The sequence below is a fragment of the Hyperolius riggenbachi genome, chromosome 4 (genome assembly GCF_040937935.1).
Source record: "Hyperolius riggenbachi isolate aHypRig1 chromosome 4, aHypRig1.pri, whole genome shotgun sequence".
Lineage (NCBI taxonomy): Eukaryota > Metazoa > Chordata > Amphibia > Anura > Hyperoliidae > Hyperolius > Hyperolius riggenbachi.
In genome coordinates, this window is record NC_090649.1 from 291,088,895 (window position 1) to 291,102,130 (window position 13,236).

Sequence of the window (13,236 nt, forward strand, 5' to 3'; positions counted from 1 at the left end):
CAATCCCATTGGCCTGTTCACAATACTACATTGAAACTGATTATGTTATTCTAACTTGCTGCATGCAGTTTTTTCTATGAAAGTCTATAGCCAGTCTCCATTGCAGTTCACACTCATTAGAGCACGTTCGTTGTGGAGCAGAATAGTGTAAATACAGCCATACAACATATTCACAAACACTTGAAATCCAGTGCAGGAGGTTTGGGCGCAGCTGCGCCACCATAGAGCGTAATAGCGATTACAGCTATAGCGGCACACACTGAGTCACTTCACGCCATCAGAAGATGGAGCTGAGGTTACTTTTAAAACACTGTAATTCAGCCGCCAGCAATCGCTGGAAGACAAATTACATAATTCCCCACCATCCACGTTGACCTAGAGGGGGGAATAGTAATTAACGCCGCCAGGAGTTGTGCAGGAGCAGGGTTAAGGTGGCCACACACGATACAATAAAATCATCCGATTTTACGGCAATTCGATAAAAACGATCGGATCTCCCGAAAAAATCTAAAGCTTTTTTTCACTCGACTGAAAAATCTGATCGGATTTCCAGTTTTCTTCGATTTTTATAGATCTGGAATGCCAGATATTTTTCTTCAATCTTACTAAAGATTGTATGGTGTGTGTTAGATTGTCAATTTATAAATATACACACCCTAGCAATTTTCTCAGCGTTTCCAATCATTTTTATCATAATTGGGGAAAAATTGAACATACGTGTGTGGTACATTTGTCATATTTTTGAAATGTTACAATCAGTCAAAAAAATTGATTGCAATTCTTAAATTGAACAGATATTTAAAAAAATTGTATGGTGTGTGGCAACCTTTAGCCATATACCGCTATATCATGCGCCCAAGTCTCCCGGCGGCTTTTTAATAGGTACGCCATATTCAGGCGTCTTGGATTACATGTGTGATTCAAAGTCTTTCTATAGTACACATTACTATACATATTACTATTACGATAGTACACATTATAGGTAAATGAGAGTCTGCAAAAATATTTTTTTACAGTCTATGTTGCAGCAATTAAGGTTTAGTGAAAATGTTTACTTACAAATATTCACCTTTTTATTCACTATTTAACTACTCCCCTGCCCCACTACTCACACAAACATGCACACAGCAAAATAGTGTATATCCTACATCAATTATTTATGTATTTACCTTTCTGAAGTTGAGCAGATACCTTTTCCTCCTTCTTCTCTGCCTTCTCTACAATTAAATTTCAAACAGTGGGTGCATTATTGTTATTATGTTTATCATTCTCATTATTCAGGTTACTTTAAATAGATTGCAGGATACATTGCTTTGATTTACTTTAATGTAGTATAAAAATAGGTGAAAGCAATAAAGGTGACTTTAGTGTTATCTTTGCCATAGCCTACCACCAAAAAAACGGCTTTATTTGCTGGTGAATTTGTTCTTATTGTAAAAATATAGTTATTTTCAGTACGTCCAGAAAGAGATGAAAATTCTTTCAAAGAAACACAGGAATAAACCATTTCTACCCTCTTTCCCCACTTTACAAAAATATATTTTTCCTAAATTGGTTTTAAGTGTATAGAAAATGCTGAGTTACCCACATTAGATCTTCTTGCCCCAACTCTTTTTCTCAACTTTTACAAATGTGATCAATTAATTTTGCAAATTGTTTTTTTTGCTTACCTTCCTTAGATTTAGCAGACACCTTTGCTTCTTTCTTCTCTGTTTTTTCTGCATTATAAATTGTATGATATAAAAGCATTTATTCTGTGTTTTATATGAATTTGAAGGAATATTTGAAGTGAACACTGACTACAGAAAAAAATCCATTGAGCAGAACACATCTGTAATTGTTTACCCTTGTTTTCAGCCATTACTTTTGTCACTGGTATCTCAAATAGTTGTGAATTAGAAACAGGGTGCTGAATATATCCAAAATATATCCAAAACAATACTTTTAAATCATTCATGTGGTAACATGAATTCAAACATGGAATAAAAGGCTATTTCACATGAACGATGCTTGTTAACAATCAGACTTTTTCAATGACAAGCATATACCTGTAGATGGACTATTTTTATATAGCTATAGTGTCTCATCTCTGATTCTTTATTTGTTGTTTAACCTCCCTGGCGGTACGCAGTTTATGAGGCTGCATCTGTGGGAGGGATTTTTTGAATAAAACATGTTTTAGTTTTTGTAGCTAGCACTAGGCTAGCTACCTGTGGCCCCCAAGTCCCCCAGCACCTATTTGCTCCCCCCGATTGCCGCCGGCAACACTCACCCGTCTGCGATCCCGCGAGATCCGCAGCTTACCAATTAGCTTCAGTCGTCACTATGGCGATGATCGAACATGACGTCATCAATGTCATGATGTCATGCGCAGTCCCGATCCTCCCCATAGCGAAGCCTGGAGCTGATCGGGAGGCTGCGCCATCGTGGGATCCCTGGGGGGTATGTATTGCGGCAGGGATCGGGGGAGAGCGGAGGCACTTGAGGGGCATAGATAGCTAGCCAAGCGCTAGATGAAGACTATAGAACAAGTCTTAAGAAAAAAAATCCTCCCGGGGCCATGCGATCCCCTGCAGCAGCTAGCCCAACACTGTGTCGGGCTTACCGCCAGGGAGGATAAAATGATGGTGCATGTCCCTTTCCAACAGCAGGCTCAGAACAATATTTTTAATATAAAACATTGAGTAGCATCACCTTACACTTGCTAATATAAGCAAGTGGGCAGCATGGTGGCCAAGTGGCTACCACTCTTGTCTTGTTGGAGTTATAGGCCTCGATTCATCAAGACTTATCGAATTGGTTAACGACAGTTTGGTAAAATACCGAATTCGTTAAGTTGATATCAGGTTTCATCAAATTTATCTACAGCTGTTAGCGAGCATTCGGTAATAATTCGGTAATCATTCGTTAGTGATGCGATAAAACAGAAGAAAGTGCAATTCATGAAAATAGAAGTGGGCGTGGTTTAGCGTTACATTTAGGATTAGTTATCTCCTTTACTGCTCTGTCGTTATTCCTGTCAGATCATTGCTGACAGAGAAGATGGAACCATTTGAAGTGGTTCTGTATCAGCTGAGAGTGATTCAAAGGTGCAGAAGGGCAATAATAAGGTCTAGAACCATATCAGTTTGCAAGAGAATAGATTTTTTTGCTATAACAGGACATCTGCATTTCTCTTGAATCATCTTGTAAGAGAACACAGGCAGTGCCAGGGTTAACTAATTTGCTAGCTGCACTATTATTATTATTATTTTTTTTTAGAAAAGACTCCTATCAAGCCGCAGCTGGCAAAATTGTGGGATTGTCCCAAGCCACTTCCAGAATCCTGGTCCAGGTGTTAAGCCCTAGTCAGAATGTTGCTACGTAGTGTTCAAAGGACTGCCTTTTACCCACAATTCCATGGGAATCTTATGGTCTTGTGTTAAATTACCGCTGTAAAATGGAAATAGTGACACGTTACCGAATGGTTACCGCATTGTTATCGATATTTTATCGAATTCACACCGAATGCGGAAAAACTTGGATGAATACAACTAGAAATCGATAAACTTCGACAAAGTGGAAAAAGTTATCTCAAAGACAATGATGAATCGATGCCGTAGTGCCCTATCTGCATTGTGAATGCACTCAAAATGTGTTTTTCAAGACATAATGCATTTTTTTTTGGGGGGGGGGGGAGAGTGCTGGGCATACTGCAAGAAGTTGTTACTCTAATGTTATAGTTTAGAATGTTGAGCAAGTACCTGGGTCAAATGTAAAAAAGGATGAGCAGTAAGGTTAAGTTGGGACAATACAAAGGAAGGCAGCAGCAGACTTTAGGGCGAGACTTTAAACCTATTTTATGCAGTTGTTTTTGCTCTTTTATCAGTATGTGGGTATATGCAATTACTTTAAACATCCCTTCATAAGGATTTTACATTTTTAAACTCTCCTCCATAAAATTGGATATTTGGAATGCATGCAATCTAATTCCTTTGAATTAATAAACTAAATCAAAGGGTACTTTATGTTTTGGTGACAGTTATGTTTCTTGGGAGTTTAAGGTATACTCTTTGAAACACACTGACCTATCTTGTACTCCATTTATTCTCCAATATCTTCATCACCCGCTAACTGTGCAGATGTAGGCATTAGAGATGAGCGAGTCAATTTTACTTGTTCGGTCTCGCATCATCTCAGCCCCATTCTTGCTTAGCAAGATTCTTGGAAATTCAGCAGTCAATTTCACCATGTAAAGTTTGCTATGCAGTGTCAATAAAATAAAAATGATTATTTAACTCTGCAGAGTATTACACAGATCTCTGCTGAATGCTGATATTTTGTAATGATGCCAACAAGCCTCCATTTGATACTGCTTCTATTAATCCTGACATTTTATGACACAAAACACCTGCACTCAGTTGGGCCTAATATTTCCTGTAATTTGTGTCAGAATTATAATGCTAATTTTGCAAACCCATTACCTGAGATTCTCGCAAATCAACCCAAAGTTGGATGGAAATATAGTAAACTTTCCAACAATAATTCTGCTCATCCTTAGTAGACATAGGGATGTAGATACAGTACATAAGTGAATATACAATCACAAGTGCATACTCACTAATGCATGGTTGAAATTTTATATTGTTAATTTTAAGTTAAATTGAAAGTAAACTGCAGAAATAAAAAATAAATACTGTATTCAGAAAATTGAGGCTTTTACTTTAATATTAAATAATATTACCACTAAATTCCCACCTCAGACGCTATGTGAATGACCTATAAAAAATAACTATAGTATTAAATGCAAACTAAACCTGAGCTGACTTCTTGTTGACCAGAAGAACAGTATGCTCCTAAATCATCTAAGTAAATATACTTTTGGTTTAGTGCTAATAAACATTTACAAGATTTTCTATGCTTTCTGCTTTACAGTTTTAAACATTTTATTTTCAAATCAACCCAAAGTTGGATGGAAATATAGTAAACTTTCCAACAATAATTCTGCTCATCCTTAGTAGACATAGGGATGTAGATACAGTACATAAGTCAATATACAATCACAAGTGCATACTCACTAATGCATGGTTGAAATTTTATATTGTTAATTTTAAGTTAAATTGAAAGTAAACTGCAGAAATAAAAAATAAATACTGTATTCAGAAAATTGAGGCTTTTACTTTAATATTAAATAATATTACCACTAAATTCCCACCTCAGACGCTATGTGAATGACCTATAAAAAATAACTATAGTATTAAATGCAAACTAAACCTGAGCTGACTTCTTGTTGACCAGAAGAACAGTATGCTCCTAAATCATCTAAGTAAATATACTTTTGGTTTAGTGCTAATAAACATTTACAAGATTTTCTATGCTTTCTGCTTTACAGTTTTAAACATTTTATTATTAAACATTAAATAAAAACTTTGGACATGCTTTCTCTATGTAACTTCAATACAAATTAGCTATACTTTTTTAATCATTCTTAGGGAGACAATATAGACTATATATATTTTTTTCAATTACTTTAGCCAGAAAATACCTTTCTTTGGTTCTGGAGGAATAGCTTGTTTTTTCACTGGCGCTTCTGCAAAAGAAAACAATACCACTTAAGTTAATATTTGCAGATTACCTACTCTTTCAAAATATAATACAGGTATCAACACAATTCTGGTTATGTTTCAGAGCGGTTTAAATTACCTTAATTTCTGTATTTGACCACTAATATAGTAAAGGGTTTCAGTCACTAACAGAGATACATGATTAATAGAAGTGTGGGTCAGGCCTACATATTATTATTATTATTATTATTATTTATAAAGCAGAAACATTATACAATGCCATATAATAAATAGGAAGTGCAAATGAGTGCAGTATAGAGATGACCCGAATTGTTCACTGATGGGCAGTTCCCAGGGAACAGCAAGTGTTTGCGAAAACATATGGCGCGTTTGACCTGCTCCATAAACAATATAATCAAGCCAAAAATTTACCCCTCACCCCAGAGTCAGCAGGCACAAGGCAGCCAATCATCTATCCCTACCACCTGGACTACCCCACCAACAGAAAGCCAGAACAGCAGCCATTTTACACTCTGCCTGTGGCTGCTGTGAAGGTGACTAGGGACAGAGCTGTACTGCTATTACAGAAAGTGTTAGTTAGGCCTGTGTTCTGTTTCCCCAGTGGAGATTTTTGCTGCTACAATACCAATTCACCATCTCCATAGCCTCTTCTAAAGGCTGTGATATTGCTGTTTAGTGTGTCCACACAGTGCACTTTAGCTGTTGCAGACAGGTGCAGTCAGTGCTTAGCGTTACACTAGTTCACCCTTCTAAGGGCTGTTTTTCTTTTTCTTTCTATTGTTATATTGCAATTCTGTGTGTCCAGAGCACAGGTTAGCTGTTGGAGACAGGTCTGCTGGTCCTAGAAATGCACAGACCATAACCCAATAATCCTTCACCACCACTACTGGCATCTAGTATCCACTACTGCTTCCGGTATAAAGCCTCAGTGCAGAATCAGTGTTTTTTGGTCACTGAACTGTCATTGAACTACTTCAGCCTGACCATAGGGGCTGGAAAACTGTGCTCACCTGCACTCCGATGAACGTGCACACAAGCACATTACTACACAAAGATTGCCACTGGGATGACTGACATTTATGTCCTGGAGGTGTCAACTAGTAAAAACAATGATTTGCTCACCTGATATTAACACTAAAGCTCATTGTGGTTGTTTGTAGTTCATTAAACGCAGGGCCTAACCCTTACACTACCTTATCGCCGTGTACGCATGTCGGATGTTTTAAAGTGCTTAATTCCACAAATTTAGCAATGTACTGTGATTTCTGCTCTTTAAAGGTTAAAAGATGACTCTGCATAAACTACGTAATTTTTGCTGGGACTTTTGCCATGGATCCACCTCTACTACACCACTAGTGCAGTATTTAGATACTACAGTACCTCAGAATTAGGTCTGAAGTAATTTCTGTTTTTACAGGCATAATATTACTATTATTATTATTATTATTATTATTATTGATTTATAAAGCACCAACTTATTCCGTGGCGCTGTACAGAGCCGGAAAACAACAAGGGGTACATGATGATACAGACTATGATATACATCAAATATGGACTTTGGTACAAAATACAGAACTGGTGGTAACAATGACAGATGTAGCATGATGAATAAAATGTATAACAGAGTGTGAGCTATGAAATGAATAACAAATTCCAAGACACAAAAGAGTGAGAGAGCCCTTCCCTTGCGAGCTTACAATCTAAATGAATAGGGGGACAAATAGAGACCCGTATATTTTATTTTAATTTGAAGCTGATTTATTTAGGTAGCATTGATTTTTTTTTTATGTTAATTTGTTTCTGTTTTTTATCTAATTACCCTCTTTTGGTGCAGTGTGCATTGCAAGGGGGCTTTACTATTAACCGCTAAAGTCAGCAGATGTTCGCCTGCCATTTAAGCCAATGAAGCCCACTGCAAACAGCTGGTCCATGAACGTTTGTGGTAAATTTGCGTTCACAAACCGAAAACTTGATGTTCGGACCATCTCTAATGACCTGTAGTTCTTCCCTGTCTGATCATCACCTTAAAGTGGATCCGAGATAAACTTTTACACATTTCATAATTGTGCCTCTTACATATATTTTATAGGGCATTCCTCAAGCCAAATACTTTTTTTTTGTTTTAATGCCCTTATTTCATATAAACTAAACAAGCCACACCCACAACTCCTCCAGCACCTAGGCATTCTGAGTCCCATGTAGCAAGTGCTCATTGGAGCTCAGTCTGGGGAGGAGGAGGCTTTACCCGAAGGAGGAGGCGTTACCAGCTGGGAGCTGCTGAGATTTCAGAGGCAAGGGGGCAGAGAGAGGAGGAGAGGGGAGTGGAGTTTTCATAGGCTGAGGGGTGAAGATACAGAGCAGCTTGGTAGTGTAATGCTGATAAGCAGAATATGGCTGCTCTCATTTAATCACAGGAATAAATAATCATATCCTGTTGAAGCTGTTTGCAGCTAGATTGACTGTGTAAACTATCTAAACTTTAGATAAGATATATGGACAAGTTACTTCCTATAGTTAGTTTTTCATGTCGGGTCTGCTTTAATGAGGTAGTCTCGGGAGGAGGCACAAGACAGTATTTTTCAGTCAGAAGAAATCAATCAGCTTCTCTTACCTCCTCCATCTGCTGTTAAGAGATAAACTCTTTGTAGTCAGTACTACAGCTGCAACCAAATCTAAGGATAATAAGAACCTGCTGTAGCTGCAATGCATTTCACAGCCAATCTATAGACAGCATTTTGAGGATATGGTTGGGGTAGATGCGTGCATATCAGTGTGAGCTGTTCCCTAGTTAGAAAGCTATTTAAATTGTGAACAGATCCTGGGTCACATAACTGACTATTCCCAAAGGAATATTTTGGCTTTATCAAATATGAAAATTGTATCAGTTATAATATAGTCACCTTCATAAGCAAAGAATTTGGAATCCTGAACTAGTGATTTATATTTATTACCCCTTTTCTTTTTTCTCTGGTTTCACTGTAAAACCAATGACCAATACAATTATCTGAATGTATTTTTATAGTACATTTACTTCAAGTTAAACTACATTGCATAACAAATGAATAACTCAAAAGAAGCTTATTTAAATAATAACTTAATTAACATTTACTCCATTAAGTGCAACGTTGAACACTGAATAAGAATAACATTTGCAATTCATCAAAAGATCTGTGTATATTTATCTTGTCAGCTACTTTGACAAAAATTAGTCAGAACCCCTCATAACTTTTACTGACAGCTCTAAAATCAAAAGAATAGGGAGGTTCTCCCTGGAAGAAATTGATTGTAACTGTTGACTGAAGGGTGTGGGACAAGCCCACTAAATTAATTATTCAAGTTTATTCAAACTCATTTTGTTGAAAATGACACGATTAGAAAAGCAAGACCGAATGCTTTCTGTTTCCTTTCAGTACAAATGTTTGGAGACAAATATGGTTGTTTAATATGAACTGAAATATATCATAAGGCTGGGTTCCCAGTGGTCATTTGCATAAAGCCTGTGTGCGTACTGCAATGGAGACTGGACATAGGCTTTAATTCAAAGTCTGCATGCAGCGAGTTAGAATAACACATTCTGTTACAATGCTGTGCTGTGAACAGGGCCATAGAATTGGATGGGCAGTGAGTTAAATTATTTTTGCAACTTAGCTGAGCACTGTAACTAGCACTTATGCTTTGTGGGCTACAGTGTTTTAAGAATGTAAAATATATTTTCCTTAAAGGACTACTTTAAAAACAAAATGTGTTTTTTGTCACTGTCAGCCTCATCAAACATGCTACTGGATATTTCACAGGGCATTTCAAGTCTTTTTTTAACAGCTTCAAAGTTACATAATATCTCTTTAATTGTACTAAAAGGATATGAAAGTATACAAAATGTAGTTACCTTTCTTTGGCTCCTCAAGCTTTTTCTGCAGTGTCTCTGCAATGCAAGTTGACATTGAGCTCACAGTATGTAAAAATACTCCCACTCCAGGATATACAGACAGTATATATGCAGCAGTATTGTAACATATAGATCGTGTGTGTCTGTGTGTATAGAAGTTTAATCTGTCTTTTTTCTTGCAGTTTGAACAGTGGTATGGTGAATTGCCGGCAGTAGTAGAAGCCACTTCCTACATGTAAGTACACACATGTGCTAATTGTCACCCGACAGGGATCAGGAAATGATCACTTTGGTGAAAATTTAGAATCCAATCCTGCACAGATACAGTGTTAGCCTCCAGGCTAGCAATGCATTATTTTGCTTTGGAAGGGGCAGAGAGACAATGAGCTGGGTATAACAGAGTGCAGGCAGGGGTATAACAGAGTGCAGGCAGGGGTAACAACACGAACAATGCAAATGGGGTTGCTCAGGCATTGTGCTGGATCCACTAACCAGTCTGATCATTCCGAAAAATGGATCAATTCCATTAATCTGATCAAATTGACTAGCAGGAATGTGGCCATTAACGGGCACAGCACCTTTAGAGGCAGAGGATCAGCAGCATAGCCAGACAGTGTACTTATGTCAGCCTCCCTATCCCTTTAAGTCCGGGTGTCCTTTAAAAAATGAAAAATACATTTTCTCTTTTATTATTATGGTGAAAAAATCCTGTTGAAAACATTTGGACTGACCATTCATTTAACGTTGACTGTATCTGCTTGGTTACCATTGACAGTAAAAATCCTTTTTGAATATAAACGCTATAAATGTTATTACTAGTAATCTACAGTACCTGTCTTAGATTGCACAGATTTTTTTTATGTATTTGTTTTTTCATTAGAGTCGCTAAGGAAAAAGTTTAGGAATTCCTAGCATAACTAATTGTATTGTTCGTTGATTCACCTATTTAGGAACTGGGTGCAAATAGAGAATAACATTTTAGGTTTTTGTAATAATTTTGAAAGGTTTGGTTATACAAAATGAAATATGGCAATATGTATTGTGATGAGAACACTGTTGGGGCTTATTAGGTGGAATAGAAGCAGATGTACTGAATTGTATTGTGATTAGGGGTGGTCGGAAATGCCAGTTTCTGAATCCATGCGTTCGCAATTACAAATTTCCAAGGAGTTGACTCAGAAGTATTAGACCAATCAGAGAATGTAGAATCTTACTGTAGTATTTGAAATACCATGGAAATTTTAGGCTAAGGAATACTCAGTAGTATCCACATCTTGTGATTGGTCTAAAATTACCACAGTAATCCAATATTCGTGGAGAAATTCTGCATTATCTGATTGGTCTAATGATTCCAAGTTCTGTGATTTGGCTAAAATAATGCAGTATTTTCATGTTAATCAGATTTCCAATGCGAAATGCCGATTTTCGATCGGAAATGTGGAAATTTCAAATCCACAGAATTCAAATGAGCATCCCTAATTGAGATATCTGTTGGAAAATGTTTACCTAACATTTTTAATATATAATATTACAATTTAATAAAGATATAATAGAACAAATATAATGTATAATATTAAGATTTAATAAAGATATAATAGAAAAAGTTATAATCTTGGTAGGTTTTTGTTGCTGTAATTTAAAAAAAAATGAACATTGCAACTGTACCACCATAATGTTTTTATTTGCTATTTGCTGTTATGCAGCAGCTGCCCAGAACTGCATACATTGCTGTCAGTGGGTACTGCTAGGGTGGCATTTTATGACTTTAGATATATGCCTTTGAGTATATTGCCTTGGAAAAGAGATCCTGTGTGGTACTGAAATGTTGGCTCATGGTTTCTTGAAAGAATAACATTCACAAAGGATACATCAGCTTTCCTCTTGATTATTGTTGTATGTTTGACTTATGTTTATAAATGAATTTACTAGTCTGGCAATGACAGGGACGGATCTAGACCAAGTTGCGCCTGGGGCAAGGTCAGGTTTTGGCGCCTAAAGGTCAGGTTTTGGCACCTAAACTGCCATTCCCCATCCAAATTTTGCCGCCTTTTTAAGAATTCAACAAACTGCCCCTGTGGCAAGAGACCCGCCTGACCCCCCCCCCCCCCCCCTAGATCCGTCCCTGGGCAATGACACCTTTATGGGGACATGATAAACAAATATATACTTACCTTTCTTTGGTTCCACTAAAGGTTTCTCGTGCTTTTTTGGTGGGGTCTCTGAAAGTAATTACAGAAAATATTCATATTCTAGTTTGTACAAATGTAATCTTAGTACAGTCGAATGCGCACAGTACATAATAAAGGAAAAAAACAAAAAACAAAACCTCAGTGTATTACCTACAATGCGCCATGCCGCTATAAAAGATTGATAGATAGGTACACACAGCTAGTCATTGTTATGGATATCTTTTGTTTTTGTTACTTTTAGCAGGCACTGCTTCTGTCATTAAGCCAAATGTGGTCTGTCCACAAATTGTGTTATAACCAATTAGCAGCTAAAATTCACTCAAAATATAGTATATTCACAAAATGAAGTATGGACATTTTCTGGTGGAGGAGTGACTGACCGCAAAAGGTACACTTGATACAAGTTGGTTAGTTGAAACCTACATATCAATATCTGTTAAAACATTGTGCTCTTCTTCATACACACATAGCTATTACATGTTTAGTTAACAGTAGCATGGAGAAGGTTAAGTGAGAATGTAAAGAAAAAAAAATCACTCAAATAGATATAAGTTTAGCTTTGCATGAGAAAAAGTTTAATTTTGCTGTCCTGCCATGAACTCGCACTTCATAAAACTGATTATGAGTAAAACAGAACTATTGCATTTTTCAGATGATGAAACACACTTTTTCCTCCCCAAAAGTGGGGGAAAAAGTTGGTGCATCTTATGGTTAAATGCTGCAATTAGGTCACTCCCTCCGTATTGCATAGAGCAATCGTGATTCAAGTTTAGTGATTGGCTCCATGAAGGCACTGTGGCCCCACCGGTGAGACTTTCGGAGCCAGTCACTTAGCAGGCAGCCATGAATGGAAGGGCTGTGCACCACTCATCTTCAGCCATGTGGGGAGCCTCTCAGCATCAAGGAAATTTAGCCTGCCCAATGCTGCACTCAGTCTGTTAAGCTAAAAAGGCAATGTTTAGTAACAGCAGCAGCAGCCATATGAAAAGCCTCCATCAGTGTTTAAAGATGAAAGCCTTCCAGATGCAGGTAAGATGTACAATTCTTGATCGTGATTTGCGATCACTTTTTGCAATGTGGGAGGTGGGGGGGGTCGAGGCAACCTAATTGTAGCATCCATGTTTTAGGACTCAGGAAGACGACACACAGGGACAAAGGAGGATACATGAGGAGGGCACAAAGGGACAGAGGAGGACACGAGAGGTGGACACAGGGAAACAGAGGAGAGCAAATAGGGACAGAAGATGAAACAGGGACAGAAAAGAACACAGGAGGACAGAGGAGGAAAGTGGGCAGAGGAGGGCTTAGAGGAAGAGGTAGGACACAAGGGGACAGAAGAGGGGACAAGAAGACAGAGAAGGGCATGGGGGGAAAGAGGACAACACTAGGAGCACACAAAAGGTACAAGGGGGCACAGAGGCATAAAAGAGGGGCACAGGGGCACACTAGGGGACATGAGGTACAAGAGGGGCATAATAATTTGGGGGAGAAGATCCACAAGATGTCCCTGCACTATGGATGCATCAAGTTTAGTATATTTTTATTCCCTGTTTTTTGTCCTCTAAATCTAGGTGCATTATATGGTCCAGTGCGTCAT

General features: G+C 37.7%; 1 protein-coding gene across 50 annotated transcripts in view; it reads right to left on the minus strand.

Annotated features, from left to right (window-relative positions):
- LOC137503854 (titin homolog) overlaps window positions 1–13,236 on the minus strand; it is a 1,065,379-nt gene that overhangs the window by 349,293 nt on the left and 702,850 nt on the right. For all 50 annotated transcript variants that reach the window (XM_068231415.1, XM_068231409.1, XM_068231432.1 and 47 more), the window contains 5 exons: window positions 11,622–11,669; window positions 9,451–9,486; window positions 5,525–5,569; window positions 1,671–1,718; window positions 1,170–1,217 (listed from right to left, as the gene is read on the minus strand). In XM_068231415.1, the coding sequence (XP_068087516.1) occupies window positions 1,170–1,217; window positions 1,671–1,718; window positions 5,525–5,569; window positions 9,451–9,486; window positions 11,622–11,669 (225 nt within the window). The remainder of the gene's footprint in view (window positions 1–1,169; window positions 1,218–1,670; window positions 1,719–5,524; window positions 5,570–9,450; window positions 9,487–11,621; window positions 11,670–13,236) is intronic.